Below are 15,503 nucleotides of genomic sequence, written 5' to 3'. Positions count from 1 at the left end.
CTTTGTTACAACTCAGCACACTTCATGAATAAATTCACTTGCCTTGTGTTAATTTACCACTTGAAATATGTTATGTAGATTAATTTGTTAGAGAATATTTTAGCTGGCTTTCTCCTTTATAGAAAATTAAATTATTTGTAACATATCTGATTCAACCTGAAGGCTCCTACTTCTGCAGTAATGTAAATTTGAATAAGTCAAACTTTTTTTGAGGAAAGAAATTATAATATGCTTTCTAATCCATTACTTTTGGTTTACTCTAATCTTTGAAATCTAAAGAAAAATATCTTCAAACTATTTTATGGTTTGATAAATTATAGCTTTTTAATAATAAAAAACGTTAAGGTCAAATTTAGGTTGAAATGATCAGAACTAAAATTAAAGACCAAATATTAGAAACAAGAATGCTCCTGTGATCATAAATACAATTTATATCAGACAAAAATATCAGTAACTCTGTCTTCCCTCATTTTTTCTTTTGTATAGTAGGTTTTATTTGTTACATTAGAAATGAGTTTAAATTTGTAGTGGATAAGAATTTTGTATTCTGAATTTTATAAGCACATATCATGGCTCACATGATTCCTAAAAATGCTTACAGATGATTAAAAAAATGAAAGTAAGAGTATAAAATAAACTTACTGCTTCACCAATCTTTCCAATGTTTCCTTGATCTCCTACTTCTCCCTGTTAATAAAGAATGTAAAGTTGCAAAAGTGATTATTTTTCAAACAAGATTACTCATGACATTGCTTCTGTTTTTATTTTATTTTATTTATTTCTTTATTTTTGGTGAGGGAGATTGGCCCTGAGCTAACATCCATTGCCAATCTTCCTCTTTTTGCTGAGGAAGATTAGCCCTGAGCTACATCTGTGCTCATCTTCCTCTAATTTTGTATGCGGGATGCCTCCACAGCATGGCTTGATGAGTGGTGTGTAGGTTCGTGCCCAGGATCTGAACCTGTGAACCCTGGGCCGCTGAAGCAGAGCACACGAACTTAACCTTTACGCCATTGGGCCAGACCCCTGTTTTTATTTTTAATGTAATTGTCTAGTCATAACCTAGAAAAAGGCAAAGGAAATCTCAGTTATTCAAAACTCTGCTATAGTATTTCTATGAAATGTGGTCTTTCCTCTATTTTCATTCAAATAGTAATAACCTGTTTTCTTAAATTACAGTCTTCTATTTATGACTTTTAATCACTTTTAAAACACTTTCACAAATAAAATTTTAAAAATAAAATATTTATTGGGGTGTAATCTTAAAGGACAGAGTGGTAGGCACTGTGAAGTTTATTAAAAATATTAAAAATAAAGGCTTTGCCCACAGGGACGCTCTATTTGCTTCAGGAGATAAGACATCTCACAACGCCGAGCAGAACAGAATACACGCCACAGGTAGGTAGTAAGGGAGTTCACAGGAGCAGGGTCTACCCTGTGGGCTGGGGCTAGAGCTGGCTTTACTGGAGAATAATATGTATTCATAAACTTAACCACAATTCTGCAGTCCCTAAAGGCCTAAAAACTCAAAGTTTTCCACAACTCATTTGGTGGCAAACTTGACCTACCTGAATTTATTTGGCAGCAATGCTTTATCTGATCTAGGTGAGCCTATTTATAATCTTGATTTATTTTGATTAATCTGAATATTCTTACATTTCACCGCAGAAATATTAATGTATCTAATTGCGGTGTGCTGTCCCATAGCCTGCTGGCAGCGTTAAATAAAATACAGTATATACACCACATCACTTTTTAAAAATCCAAATATTAATAATTTAAAATAATGGACTGTGAAACTATATTTGAGTAGGGCCCTGAAGAATAGGTGATATTTACACTGGTGACGAGAAAGGGCCATTTTTGGTGGTAAGGAATGGCATGAGCAAAAGCTGAACAAAGGCACAGATTAATGACAGGTAGAAGATTAAGTTCAGGGTACCACATATAGTTAATCTGACAGGAATGTACAGTAATCTCCCCTTATCTATGGGGGATATATTCCAAGACCCCCAGTGGATGACTGAAACTGCAGATAGTACTGAGACCTATATATACTATGTTTTTTCCTATACAGACATAGCTATGATAAAGCTTAATTTATAAACTAGGCAAAGTAAGAGAGTAACAACAACAACTAATAATAAAATAGAACAATTATAACAATATACTATAACAAAAGTTACCCGAATGTGATCTCTCTCTCTCTCACCCATTTAATATTTTTGGACTGCAGGTGACCACGGGTAACTGAAACTGCAGAAAGCAAACCCATGAATAAGGGGGGACTACTGTATGTTTTATTTATAGAAATTGGAGATTAAACCACCAATTGCTGTCTAAAAATTAATAATTATATTGCAATGTGGAGTAAAATGTTAAACTGTACCGAACAATATTGTAGCCACTAGTAACATGTAGCTACCGAGCATTTGAAATTGGCTGGTCTGAATTGAAATGAGATGTAAGTATAAAATACACACTAGATTTCAAAGACTTTGTACAAAAAAAGAATATAAAATATCTCATTAATAATTTTAGTATTATTACATGTTGAAATAATATTTTGATATCTTGGGTTAAATAAATGTATTGCTAATATTAATCTCATCTCTTTCTTTTCACTTTTTTGCTGTGGTACATACCTGTGGCTTTTATTATATACTCTATGGGATAGTGCTGATTTTAAGCACTGAAACCTAATATTCATATGAGTAATCAATTTGGAATAAACTTTCAAGTACTACACAAATTTTCTTTTCAATTTCTGTATGCATTTAGATAAATAGTAAAGAATGAAGCATTGTAGGAGGTTGTAAATCCTAGTTGCTAGCTGACAGTTCATTAGACAGCTTTTATAGAAAATCCATGGCAGGATAATATATAGATGATTAATTTTATTGTATTTTCCCCTCCTTACCCAAAGCCCCTCTCAAATTCCAACAAGGGAGATGAACGCTTTGTGCTTCATAGTCTTAGGGGAGGTCTGGGTTAACAAGCAGAAAGCAGAAGTTGCTTGCAGATAACCTGTATTCCTGCTTCAGTTTTCAGAGAGCCTGACGGTGAGAGGTGAGAGAGAGAGAGAGGACTATTTCCCTAGGTCCGGGGAGAGAACAGAGATCTTAGGGTTCAGTGAAAGCTGGTGACCCTTAACCAACCCCCAAGCCTCCCCCCAGGAGTGCCAGGTTCCCCCAAGTATGAGGACTGAACATTAAAGAACTTCCTTCATCTCCTGGGTAACACAGAAGACACCTACAGGCTGGTGTCATTCTAGGGAGGAGGAAGGATGTCAATAATGACTGAGATTCAGTTTCTTACCAGTTTGACTAGATGGTAACTCATAGGTGGATTTTTCAGAGCTATTTGGCGGTACAGGGACTAATCTCAGTAAAAGAGAATTAAGCCTTCTGTTTATAAATACTGTGCTTCTATTTTCTTTTTATATTCTTAGAAGTTAATTTCTTTCAGACCTTAGTACATATAAAGCCATTGCATTACTTTATATTTGTTGGTGTTACAAAAACCGTACAAAACTTGGAAAAAAAGCAAAAAAGTAGATGACACATGCCTTCAACGTCATAAAGGGGTGAAAGCCACCCAGTGATTACTTAGGAAATGTAAGTAGATTACTTAGACTCATGGTATACTATTGGTTAAAGGACCCAGACTTAGTGAAGTTATATATGTGTGTGTGTATATATATATATATAAGTGTATTTTTTTAAATGAAATTATATTAACTTGTAGATTTCGTCCAGTGGAATAGACAGCTCCAAAAGTTATTGTCCTATATCTAACCACGAATTTTAACACTTATTTATTAAATTGCATATCTATTAAAATATAGATATAGATACAGTCATAGATATTTATAGATAGATATAGATAAAGATATATAGCTTCTCAAATGCTACTTGAACCAGTTTTAACATATATACTGGCTCCATCATTAATTAATGAGTTGAATAAAATCTTTGACATGTGGTCATTTTATATTTTAATAAGAGTCATAATTTTATCTTTTTGAAAATTATACTTGATAATGGTAATAAAGTCATTTGCTTTACCTTTAAGCCTTCTGGTCCTGGTTCACCTGCATACCCCTTTTGACCTGGTTTTCCCTAGAAGAGAACAGAAAAAAAGATATGTTTAATCATTCTCATTTTTGAAAGTTTCCTAAGATTTATGAAATTCAGACTATTCTATGAGATGAAACACTTCAAAGGGATTGGATAAATGAATTTTATCATACTCATTAACCATTCATTCTATGATGTTTGACTGTTTACTATGTGCATGCACAGTTCTAGAGGCTCTAGATTGAGGACTGCACTAAACATAGCTGCTTTCATAGAGCTTACATTCTAGTGAGGATGACATACAAAAATAAGTAAAATATATAGTATGTTAGGTAGTGGTAAATGTAAAGAACACAAAATTAAGCAAGAAAGGGAGTTATAAACTATTGTGGGAGTTGTGTTGAAATCTTTGAAAAGATTGCTAGAGAAGACTTCACTGAAAGGGTGGCACTTGAGTAGAGATTTAAAGAAAGGGACAAGTTATATGGATATCTGAAGGAAGAACATTCCAAGCAGAGGAAAAGAGCATGTGCAAGAATGTGCCCGGTGTGTTGGAGAAACCACGAAAAGTCAATGCAACTGGAGCAGAGTAAGAGAGGAGAAGATCAGTAAAGAGATGAGGTCAAAGAAGGGAACAGGGGATGGGAAGCCAGGTCATGTAGGGCCTGGTAGGTTACAGTAAGAGCTTTGGCTTTTACTCTGAGTGATACAGGAAGCCTGAGACAAGCTTTGAGAAGAGAAGTGCCATGATCTACATTTTAACAGGATCACTTTGATGCAAGAGCAGAAGCAGGGAGTCTAAAGAGGAGTCTACTGCAATAATCCAAGTGAGAGATGACAGTGGCATAGATCAGGGTGGTAACAGAGGAGACTGTAAGAGGTGGTAAGATTCTCTATATAGTTTGAAGGTACAGCTTCTAGGAATTGCTGACAGGTCACGTGTGGAACGTGAGAGAAAGAGAAGAGTCAAGAATGAACTCACGATTTTTAATCTGAGTAAGGGACCAATGAAATGGAGAAGACTGTGGGAAGAACAGGTATAGGGGTAAAATGGAAGCTCAGTTTGGGACATTTCAATTTGATAGTCTTGTTAGACATCAAAGTGGAGAGATCTTGTGGTAGTTAAATTAACTAAGTCCAGAGTTCAGAGAGGTAGAAGGTTCTGATCTGAACATATAATTTTGGAAATCACCAGCATTTTGATGGTATTTAAAGCCATAAGACTGGACCAGCTCATCTAGGCAGTGAGCGTAGATAGAAAAGAGAAGAAGTCCACAAACCAAGCCCTGGGGCACTCTAAAATTTAGGATTTGAAGAAATGAGGAAAATATGCAAATCTGCTGCCAGAGAATTAGGAGGAAGATCATCCAAGTGAAGAAAGTGTTCCCAGGAGGAGAGAGTGATCTTGTCAAATTCTGAGGGATAAAAGTGTTGAGTTACATGAAGATTGAGAAATGACCATCGAATTCAGCAACATGGAGGTCACTGACGACCTCCACGAGATCATTTGTTTTTGAGTCGTGGGGACAAGAATGGTTCCAGCAGATAAAGTGAGAAGAAAAATTGGAAAGAGCATGTAAAGACAACACTTTTGAGAAGTTTTACTGAAAAGAGAAGGAGAGAAAGATAACACCTGGAAGAAAAATTAGGGTCAATACAAGTTTTGTTTTCATTTTTAAGCTGGAAGAAATAATAGCATGTTTATATGCTGATAGGAATGCTCCATTAGAGAGAACAAAATTAAGATGCAGGAGAGAGTGGGAAAAAAGCTGGATCAATGTTCTTCAGTAGGCAAGAGGATAACATACGTAGTAACAAGTAGAAGTTTTGACCTTAGCTAGAAAAAAGCCCTGTTCATCCACAATAACAGGAGAGAAGGCAGAGTAAATGGCATAGATACAGGGCGGTGGGTAGATGTGGTGGTAGAAACTTGTGGAAGTTCTCTTCTGATTACTTCAATCTTCTCAGGGAACTAGGACACAAGGTAAAGGGCTAAGAATAGGATGAGAGACAAGTGAATGGAGTTGAGGAGAGAGAATATAAAACAATAATTTAGAAAAGTAAACATAAATGAGTATGGAAATATAACTCAGAATGTAATTAAAGGGATAATTATAATGTTTTCAGCATGATGAGGAGAGACGTGAGGTCATGAGGGAAAGAAGGAATAATGGAATGGTGATAGGATCAATGGATTGAAATTCCTAGTGGGACTGTTAGATTGGGTTACAAGAGAGAATGTATTAGGAAGAAAGGGGATGATGGTTGGGGAGTGAGAAGTTAGAAACTGAAAATAAGGAGAGGTTGCTGTTACTGGTAATGACAGGGTAAAGGGTAGGACCACAACAGTTAGTAGCAGAAGAGAGTAGAGGATAAGATCACTGGAGGAGAGGAAGTCAACATCCCAGATATTGGGTGGACTAATCTAATTAATTAGTTAGTACATGGTTTCTAATATCAAACAACTGATATCTGATTATACAAGATTTGCTTAAGGAGATCACTATGCCTCATTCAATGTGTGTGACAAATTCATACCTAGAAGTAGGAAAAGTGTGGTGAGAGATTGCTAAATAGAACACTAATTTATAATATCTGCTAGGCATTATAGATTTGGATTTTATTATTCCTATCCATTAACAAATACTCTCATATTTTCCTTTCTTATAATAAAATAAAACAAAACAAAACAATCCTCTAGCTCTCATTCTGTTTTGACTACATATAAAAACTTCAGTAACTTAAAATTATATTTAGGACTTCTACCCAAAAACTTCTAATTTTTGCCTCTGTCTTACTTGAAATTGTCTAGTGGTTTCCTACCAAGCACAAAGTAGAGTAAAGAATAAAAAACAATCGTATTATTGTTAAGTATCAGTTACTCTCTAATCAATTTGCAGATATAGGAGAAGAAACGTAGTTGAGTCTAAATTATTGGATTTGTCTATAGTTACAAAAAATGTTTAATAATACATTTTATTCACACTGCTGGAAAAATCTTTAGCAAGAATATTTCTTTCATCTTTAATAATGTAATACTCCTCAGGCACTGCAGTATATTAAGAAATAGTTATACATCATATCTACATTATGGAAAGAATCTCACTGGAATCTGGTATCAGTGCATTTATAATCTCTTTGAAATCAAGCAATTCAGGGCATTGGTACTGGAGTCATCACTTCTGGTTCTGTTTAAGTTCTGTCATATTAGGTTTATCTTGAGCATGTTATGCTTGAGCACATAATTTTAAAGCCGTATTTTCATGCCTAAAAAATATGGAGAATATCCTGAAAGGTAATTTTCAGGATTAGAGACGATGTGACATACTTAGAGCAATACTAGGCCTAAATTGATCTTCAAACAATAGTAGCAGCAATAATAATAAATATTAAGATTGAGTAGACAAGAGGTGAACATGGTTCTCCTGTTTTCTAGAAAAGTAAATTTTAAATAAGATCAATTATACTGGGATCATATAATAATAGTTTTTCTGTTATATAACTCACCTCACAAAAAATGAAATAAAAATTCTTCTTTTCTTTCAATGGGATAGTAGCAGTATATATGTTAGTGAGGTAAAGGTGCAAAAGAAAGAATTACCGTCTCCTTAAATGTAAAAAAGTTTTAAGAACCTGTATGCTATGATGTTCTCAAGAAAAAATGAAATGTACTTCAAGTGAGTCTAATAATGCCTCTTAAAATGAATGTGACATATACAACTTAATCAATTTATGATAATGTAAACTTTTGGTCATGCATACCCAAATTCTTAAAGAATTCATTTTCAGAATTTGAAAACAGGTAATTCATATATTACCACAGAATATTACCTGAAGACAAAATTTGGCAGAATTTTGTCAGAAAATTTGTCAGAAAAATTATTAGCTCTCTGTAATTTTACTGACACACTTAGAAAACAGAAATTCCCAGAAATTTATAAAAATGGCTAAGGTATTTAGCTTCCTGTTATATTTTAAGAAACTGTATAAATAATTTGCACAAATTACTAAGACCATAAGACCACTGAAGGAACAAGTAAATTAGTAGGCATAATATCATTTAACATATCCCTAGAAAAGTCCAGTTATATGTCTATATTATTTGAGGGGATTGTATGGCTATAGTTGGTTTTAATTTTTGTCCTTTGCTATAACTTAAAATTTGGTGCTATTAAAAAAGTTACAGAACAGTTGTTTTAAGGGAAGCATTTTTTGAAAATTATTTATATGATACCTACTCTTGGCCCAAGTTCTCCAAAGGGTCCAATTGGTCCTTCTTCTCCCTTAAAAAATAAATCAGAACATATCATGGCCTGAAATAAGTATTTAAAAATATAAACCCTTATGCTCTCTATTCTGAAATCTGAAGCTCATTGTGAGATGTGATGAAAATAATGCTGTGATTTTCTTGTATTTTAGAACTGTGTCACCTCATAACATTTTAATTTTTTTGTGTGACAACCCCACATCTACTGTAAGGGGGACATGCACTACTATATTATTTTTAAATTGGTAGATGATATAAATTATATACAGAAAATTGAAAGTGAATAAGAGTGAAAGTGATTAGGGTATCACCGAATCAGGATTAGGAATCACTGAGACCATGAATTAAGGATAACCTTTACCTCTTGGCCTCAATATCTCTCTGACACAGAGACAAATTCAATTAAGTTCTTAATAGATGGAAATAAAAACACACTGGTATATTAAACAATTATTGGTACAGAACATGTTTGCTCGTGGCACACTTTGATACTTCATTCATTCAACAAATATGATTTTGAGTCTTAGTCCTGTCTCATGCCTTAGAGATACAAAGGTATATCAGATCCTACCCAAATGGGGCTTAATGTCTAGGTTTCTTCTTGACTAATTTACAGGTCCAATATTCTTGGGATTAAATCAGTTATAATGTTCATAAAATATAAAAACTTATACCTTCTTCTAAGGATCAAAAACTATATGGGTGGATAGAGAATAGTGGAACAGAAAAAATAAAGAATTTTTATACATTATTCTCTAAGAAAATAAAAAATAATATTTTTACTCCATTTATTAAGATTTTCTAAATACACTGTTTTTCACCTTTAAATAAAGGTTGATGCTACCACATCTGAACAACATATACAGACCTCTCTAGAATCATATATTCCATTTTATTTATTTGATTAACAAACATTTTGCTCAATTCATAATTTGATTAAAATATAATTTATTGGGTCACAAATATAAAGTAGACTCAAATAGTAAATATAAATTCTAGTACATATGATTAAGATTCTAGGCTCAGGTTCCTCAGACATTCCACGGAGACCACTGACATAAATCACTGAACAAATTCAGAACACTCTAAAATGATTCCAAATCCCACTCCATAACTACCAGTATAAAATGGTAACTTGAAATCCTCTATGGCAAGAATTGTCCAAACTAAAGCAACATTTTCTTTAAGCAAAAACTAAAGTCCCACAAAAAATAAAAAGTGAAAATTTGAACTAAAAAAATTGCTGACTGGATATTTATTTCCTCCATACCTGAGTTCCTTTGAGACCAGGAGGCCCAGGAGGCCCTCTATTTCCAAGGAGTCCCTATAAAAGCAATATAAGCATAGCATGCACAATAAAAACTTTAGCTCAATTAACATTTTTTCAATCAGCATTAATCTGGAGATGGGCAATACTATTTGGTACCTTTCATTTCCCATTAGGAAGTTATCAAAATGGGGTGGGCAGGTAGGAGAGCAGAAAACTACAGGGCATCCAAAAAGCTGGGAAACAGGATAAACTTATCTTTAAACAGGATGTTAATGTTCAAATAATCTGCTCAAAATGTTACTCTTCAACCAGACACCTTTTCAGAAAAAGTACTTCTAAGTTTAAAGCAATGAGTCCAATTGCTAATCTGATAATAGTACAATAAATACATAATAGAGTGTCCATAAATCTGAAAACAGAGGGAAGGCATATATAGTGTTACAATATCTGTTAAGAGACTAGTGCAGTCTGGAACACATTATTTATACCAAATGTTCTTCAACTTATTTCCCTTCTTGATACAAGCTGGTAAAAAGAGAGGAAAATTTACAGAAGAAAATAACAATCTGAATGTGATTAAGAATTTCAAGATTAAAAGAAATCTTTTGTTAAAAGGTATGTTGTTAAAAATCACATGCTCTCTGAATAAAAATTCATCAAAGCAACTAACAACAATCTTCCTATTTCAGAAAATACCCTATAATATCTATTAAACATGGCAACATTTTTCCTATTCAGTTCTGTTCCCCTAACTACACAATGCGCCAGCCAAGTGTTAAGTAAATCTCTTTTAAGAACTACCTTTTGTGTTATTGCTTTTAGTTTTATCTAATTTTTAACTGTAGTAAATAACTATGCCAAATAGCAAAACTACCCAAGTGACATTGATCTTTAGTTTTGGAAAGCAGCAGAGTGACAAACTGCACGAGAATCTTTCCTTCATGTTATATCTTGCTCTATCATTGCTATGTTCTAACATACACAAAAAATAAAAAACTCTTGGTCAGTTTAAAAGTCAATAATATATTATCACACAGGCTTATTATCTACATAGCACCATTCAAAAAATTGCATTACTTTAGGCAATAACAACATTTTTTGTGCAGCTTTCTTATTTTTAGTAGGAAGAGATGGATTAGATTGAAATGGGCATATGTTGTTGTATGCAAGTCTATCAACACACTTTCATCTTTTTTCAGGCAAAAGCATCCTAATTTTCCTTAGGTAAACACTCTTTCCCCACTCTTGGTCCATGTGGTTTGAGGGGAGGTGACTCTACTCGTGACTAAATTTGAGGGTGGACATGCGACATGGACCTAAGTCAGGATATTCTATACCCTAGAAACAGTAACTGGTTCAGTAATGGGTCAGGAATCCAAGTCAAACTAAAGCAAATTTCAAACTACAGTGGAACAATTGGGAAGACAGAATAGCATTAAGGATGATGTAAACCTAAACAGCAGAAAACCATGAAGGGGAGAAAGACTGAGAATGAGATCAATGAATTAACAAATGGAGAGAGTAGGAATGACTGGATTCTAATATTGTTTGGAGTCCTGGATTCAGCTGTGTTTGAATTACTAGACTTTTGTCATATTTATATAATCTTGTTAAAGTTGTGTTTCCATTACTTACAACTGAAGGAATCCTGACAGAAACAACGATTTCTAACTCTTTTTAATATCCAAAATACTCTTCTAGCTCTTTAAGTGATAGGTTTTAAGTGTTTAGATGACTGAAGGTCACCACAGGACAGCTAATGTTTAACTACTTAATTCATTCGTTCATTCAGTTTTTCATCTAACATTTTATTAATTTTCTACTATGTGTAAGGTCCAATAAACAACAAAACATTATGCCCTGAGCATACAAATACAAATAAGACACAGTCCCTGTTCTCAATTAGTTTATAATTTATTATGGATGATGACACTTTAAAATAAAAATTAGTAAATAAGAGTTGTAATAGAAGTATAAGCAAAGTGTAAATAGGAACTTAGATGATAGGCTAATAAGAACTTACAGCTAAAAATAAGCATACACCAAAAACTTATAAACAATGCCTGGGGCTCAAAAGACATTGATGAAGTCTTTACAAACACACATGGAAGATGCGTGAAAACAAACCACAAAAAAGGCCATAAATGTCTATGAATAGTTTTATTAATTAAAAATTTAAGTACATCTTTTCAGTGGATTACTATATAGCAGTGAAAATGAACAAGCTATAATTACATGCATCAACCTAGAACAAGCTGAAAAGATAAGACTGAGTGGAAGAAGCAAGTCACTGAAGAATATGTGTAGTATGATTCCACTTATATGAATTTCCAAAACAAGCAAAACAACAAATATTGTAAGAGTATATACATAGATGATACAAGTATGGCAAAAACAATAGAGCGGTTACCTGAAAATGCAAGAAGGGAAGAGATAGATATCATTAGTGAGGGACACACAGGGGCTTCCAATGATCTGTTTCTTAACATTAATAGGGTTTGTTTTATTATTGTTGTTTACATTGTGCACGTTTCATATTTATCATATGTTAAATACATAATTTTTTAAAATTTAAAATGTACAAAATCTAAAGTTGAGTCTGGATTTGAATTCCAGCTTTGAAGCTTACTAGAAATGTGACCTGAGTTTCATTATCCACAGAATCATGTTACCATCAGCACCATAAAGTTGCTGTGATAAATAAAATGGTACTTGGAATATAACAGGGACTCAATAAATATTAGTTTCCTTCTCCTCATGCATCACACATTGATTAGTGTTTGCAACAGTTTCTGAACTGACATTTCACTTATCTTCCCTAAAAATTTACCACATTCATATGAATATTTACTATTACTCTTCTTCCTAAAACATCTCTTTCAAAATCTCACTCCTCAAAATCTTCCATAGAGTAAGAGTAGACTTATTTTATGCTACTAAAGTTAAGTTGTTATCAGCTTAAAATATATTGCTATAACTATAAGATATTTTATGTAAGCCCCATGGTAACCACAAAGAAAATATATACAAAAGAAAATGAGAAAGGAATCAAAGCATGTCAATACAAAAAATCAACAAAACAGAAAGGAAGACAGCAAGAAAGGAAAAGGACAGAAAAGCTACAAAACAGAAAACACTTACAATTAACAAATTGGCAATAATAAGCCCATCCTTATTAGCAATTACTTTAAATGTAAATGGATTAAAGCCTGCAATAAAAAGATTTAGAGTGGCTGGATGAATAAAAAAAAAGATCCACCTATATGCTATCTACAAGAGACTCACTTTAGATTTAAGGACACATATAGGATGAAAGTGAAAGGATGAAAAAGATATTCCATGCAAATGATAACCAAAAGAGAATAGAGGTGGCCATACTTATATCAGACAAAATAGACATTAAGTCAAAAACTATCACAAGAGACAAAGACATTAACTAATGATAAAAGAGTCAATTAACCAGGAAGATATAACAATTATAAACAAATATGCAACCAATATCAGAATACTCAAATACCTGAAGCAAATATTGATAGAATTGAAGGGAGAAATAGACATCAACACAATAAATGCAAAAGATTTCAATACCCTACTTTCAATAATGGATAGAACAACCAGACAGAAGGCCAGTAAGGAAACAGAGGACTTGTAAACAACACTATAGACCAAATGGACCTAACAGACATATACAGAACATTCCACCCAAAGCAGAAGAATATGCATTCTTTTCAAGTGCATACAGAACATTTTCCAGCATAGATCATATATTAGGTCTCAAAACAAGTGTTAGCAAATAGAATAAGATTGAAATTATACCAATTATCTTTTCTGACCTTAATGGAATGAAACTAGAAATTGGTAACAGAAGGAAAACTAAAAAGTTCACCAATAGGTGGAAATTAAATAACGAACTCTTGAAGAACCAATGGCTCAAAGAAGAAATCAAAAGGGAAATTAGAAAATATCTTGACACAGAAAAAAATGAAAACACAATATACCAATATTTACGAGATGCAGCAAAAGCAGTACTAAGAGGGAATTTTACAGTGGTAAACACCTATATTAAAAAAGAAGAAATGTCTCAAATAAACCACCTAACTTTACACCTCGATGAACTAGAGAAAGAAAAACAAACTAAGCCCAAAGTTAAGAGAAGGAGGGAAATAATAAAGATTATAGCAGAAATAAATGAAGAGAGAATAGAAAAACAAAAGAAAAAAATCAATAAAACTATGATTTGGTTTTTTGAAAAGAGCGACAAAATTGACAAACCTTTAGCAAGACTAACAAAAAATAAGAGACAAGATTCAAATAAATAAAATCAGAAATGAAAGAGGGCACATTAGAGCTAATACGACAGAAATTACAAGGATCATGACACCACATGACAATTATCCCCCAAGAAAATGGATAACCTAGAAGAAACAGATAAAATTCCTAGAAACATACAACCTACCAAAAGTGAATCATGAAGAAATACAAAATCTGAACAGATCTATACCTACCAAGGAGATTGAATCAGTAATCAAAAACCTCCCAACCAAAAAAAGCCTAGGACCAGATGACTTGACTGGAGAATTTTATCAAACATTTAAATAAGAATTAACGTAAATCCTTCTCAAACTCTTCCAAAAAATTGAAGATGAGGCAACACTTCTAAACTCATTTTACGAGACCAGCATTACCCCAATACCAAACGCAGACAAAGATACAACAAGAAAAGAAAATTACAGGTCAATATCTCTGATGAATATAGATGCAAAAATCCTCAAAATAATGTTAGCAAAATGAATTCAACAGCACATTAAAGCATTGTATATCATAACCAAATGGGATTTATCCCTGGGATGCAAGGATCGGTTAACATATAAAAATCAATCAATGTGATACACCACATTAATGGAATGAAGGATAAAAATAACATGATCATCTAAATAGATGCAGAAAAAGCAACTGATAAAATTTAACACTCTTCCAGGATAAAAACACTCAACAAACTAAAAATTGAAGGAAAGGACCTTGACATAATAAAGGCCATATACGAAAAGCCCACAGTTAATATCATACTCAACAATGAAAAACTAAAAGCTTTTCTCTTAAGATTAGGACCAAGGCAAGGATGCTCACTCTTACCACTTCTATTCAACACAGTACTAGAATTCCTAGCTAGAGCAATTAGGAAAGAAAAAGAAAAACGGACACCTAAATAGGAAAGGAAAAAGTAAAATCTCTGTTTGCAGATGACATGATCTTGTGTGTAGAAAATCCTAAAGATTCCACAAAAGAAACTGTTAGAACTCAAATGAATTCTGCAAAGGTGCAAGATACAAAATTGACATACAAAATCAGTTGTGTTTCTATACACTAACAACAAACAATTTGAAAAGGAAATTAAGATAACAATCTCATTTACCATAGCATCAAAAAGAATAAAATACTCAGGAATAAACTTAACTAAAGAGATGAAAGACTTGTATACTGAAAACTACAAAACATTGCTGACAGAAATGAAAGAAGACTCAAACAATGGAAAGACATCCCATGTTCATGGATTGGAAGATTTAATATTGTTAAAATGTCCATACTACCCAAAGCAATCTACAGATTCAATGCAAACCCTAGAAAGATCTCAATGGCATTTTTTGCAGGTATAGAAAAACAATCCTAAAATTCACATGGAACCACAGAGAACTCTGAATAGCCAAACAATCTTGAGAAAGAAAAACAAAGCTGGACACCTCACATTTCCTGACTTCAAAACATATTACAAAGCTACAATAATCAAAATAGTTTGGTACTTGCATAAAGATAGACAGACAGACCAATGGAACAGAATAGAGAGCCTAGAAATAAACCCATTTATATATGGTTAAATGGTCTTTGACAA

At 33.1% G+C, this 15,503-nt stretch overlaps 1 protein-coding gene across 1 annotated transcript in view; it reads right to left on the bottom strand.

Annotated features, from left to right (window-relative positions):
• COL24A1 (collagen type XXIV alpha 1 chain) overlaps positions 1-15,503 on the bottom strand; it is a 346,899-nt gene that overhangs the window by 177,237 nt on the left and 154,159 nt on the right. The window contains exons 22-25 of the mRNA XM_087448191.1: positions 9,617-9,670; positions 8,318-8,362; positions 4,068-4,121; positions 643-687 (exon numbers count right to left, since the gene is read on the bottom strand). Of these exons, the coding sequence (XP_087304317.1) occupies positions 643-687; positions 4,068-4,121; positions 8,318-8,362; positions 9,617-9,670 (198 nt within the window). The remainder of the gene's footprint in view (positions 1-642; positions 688-4,067; positions 4,122-8,317; positions 8,363-9,616; positions 9,671-15,503) is intronic.

Source organism: Ceratotherium simum, chromosome 2 (genome assembly GCF_057802395.1).
Source record: "Ceratotherium simum simum isolate JZ-2026a chromosome 2, ASM5780239v1, whole genome shotgun sequence".
In the NCBI taxonomy this organism is placed as follows: Eukaryota; Metazoa; Chordata; class Mammalia; order Perissodactyla; family Rhinocerotidae; genus Ceratotherium; species Ceratotherium simum.
The sequence above is the reverse complement of the archived record's forward strand: the minus strand, read 5'-3'. Positions and strand labels throughout refer to the sequence as shown.